Source organism: Echinococcus granulosus (assembly GCF_000524195.1).
Source record: "Echinococcus granulosus chromosome Unknown EG_S00008, whole genome shotgun sequence".
NCBI lineage: Eukaryota > Metazoa > Platyhelminthes > Cestoda > Cyclophyllidea > Taeniidae > Echinococcus > Echinococcus granulosus.
The window spans coordinates 5,584-7,429 of NW_020170388.1; the positions used below are offsets into that span (position 1 = coordinate 5,584).

Here is a 1,846-nt window from a genome sequence, read left to right on the forward strand (position 1 = left end):
GAGAGAGCAAAGACATGTGGTAGATGAGGATATTGTACCTAAAATTATTGTGATTTTTTCCCAGAAATCAGTGGTCGGACATTTTTAGAACTTTATTATTGGTCCTCTTAGTTTTCTAACTTCAGCCCTTTTCTGACTGCATGATAAGAAAGTATTTTTGCAAATGAGTTTGTCCCCTACTGTGTGTAGAGCTCTCATTTTTCGATGGATTTATCCATTACATACTGATTGCAAGCTGAACTGTACAGACCTACTTTCTGCGTGCTATTTAAAAGTGAAACATGTTTCAGAGGGCATACCTTATTTGTACCAATTACTTCCTTGGTCATATCCACCCAAAAGCGAAACGCATAGTATAATGTGGGGTAGTGATGCTACATCATGTTGCCACTCATATTTTCAACCGCACCGTAGTCTTTGCGCTATCTACTCTGCGTTATTAATGTACCACAACGATGCGCTTTATTCCTAGTTAGGATAGTTTCCGACAGGCAACGTACTCTAAATAGCTTTCTTATCGTGCGTCTTCGCATCTAGCCACCTACGGTAGACAACTTCCATGACGGGAAATCAAAGCCCAACACCTACAGAATTCCATATTAGAAGACCGAACCTTAGCGTTCAAAATCTCTTCCACAATAAGGATTAGCCAAACTGATGGTGAAAATAAGCCTTAAAATAGAATACTTGCTCGGGAAAAGGCCGTAAGCTTACCCATTTGTTGACAAAGGGACAGATCATGCCAAGTGTGAATACGGCGAGGATTGGGCCACCGATGGCACCGAAGATGGAAAAGGCAATGCGAAGCACACCAGCCGGTACAACTTGTAGGAGGAAAGCCAGTCCGATTATGAGCAGACCAAAGATGACGGCTACAATAGTTGGGTATTAGTAAGGGGAGAAAAGAGGCAAGATCCAAAAGAGTGCCCCACTCCCACACCATTTCAGCTTTGAATCCTTCCCTCGATACTCATGGATTTTGTGGTTTTTAACAACCTTATATCATCCAGTGGCCAAAAAAATAAGGTGGTGGTTTTGGTAACAAGATTTTGTCTACCTAAATTTTTGTGCCTACTTTTTACTACTGTTCACCCATCACAAATATTACTGAAGTCAAAAGATACCTCACCAATACAACGAGCAATCAAAATGAGTGTCTTCGGCTGAAGTACAGAGGATTTGCGGTAAGTAAGGTAGATATCCATGAAGACATCTTCGATGAGAACACAAGCGATCCCGTTGACACCCGATGAGAGAGTGCTAGTGAATACAAAAAGTTGGAAGCAAATTACTCACTACACAAGCATAGTTTTGTCTTGTAGGTGAAATGAGAGGCTAGAGGTCGCAGAGTGATCACGAAACTAAAGGAAAGAAACTCAGAACTTACCTTAGAGCGGCAGCAAAGACAGTTGAGAGAAAGAGACCCCTCAGAGCAGGAATACCGCCAAAGAGACGCATCACGAGATGTGGGAAGAGCTGGTCGTATTGACTAATCTCCCCGTTCAACAAGGGATCGCAATCAACAAAGACAGCATAGGCGATCAATCCGATGATCCCCTGAATTGAAAGGAGGACCGCGTTTATTGGGAGCTGCAGGTGGATAGCTCTAAAAATACGAAGACTCATATTCCTCATCACCTTTCTAACATCGCCCTAAGATAGCTATTATTTAGGCTGAAATCTACACACAGTGGAGGACAATAATTACAAAAATACTTTCTCATCATGCAATCGGAAAAGGGCTGAAGTTTGAAAACTACGAGGACCAATAATAAAGTCCTAAAAATGCCAGACTGCTGATTTCTGGGTAAAAATCACCTCATCTACCACATGTCTTTGCCCTCCC

At 42.0% G+C, this 1,846-nt stretch overlaps 1 protein-coding gene across 1 annotated transcript in view; it reads right to left on the reverse strand. All coding sequences in view use genetic code 11, as the record gives it.

Moving 5' to 3' along the window:
* EGR_01908 (Sodium-dependent multivitamin transporter) overlaps positions 1-1,846 on the reverse strand; it is a gene marked incomplete at both ends in the record, with an annotated part of 9,164 nt that overhangs the window by 3,716 nt on the left and 3,602 nt on the right. Inside the window, 3 exons of the mRNA XM_024491157.1 lie at positions 715-872; positions 1,130-1,260; positions 1,388-1,606. Of these exons, the coding sequence (XP_024354300.1) occupies positions 715-872; positions 1,130-1,260; positions 1,388-1,606 (508 nt within the window). The remainder of the gene's footprint in view (positions 1-714; positions 873-1,129; positions 1,261-1,387; positions 1,607-1,846) is intronic.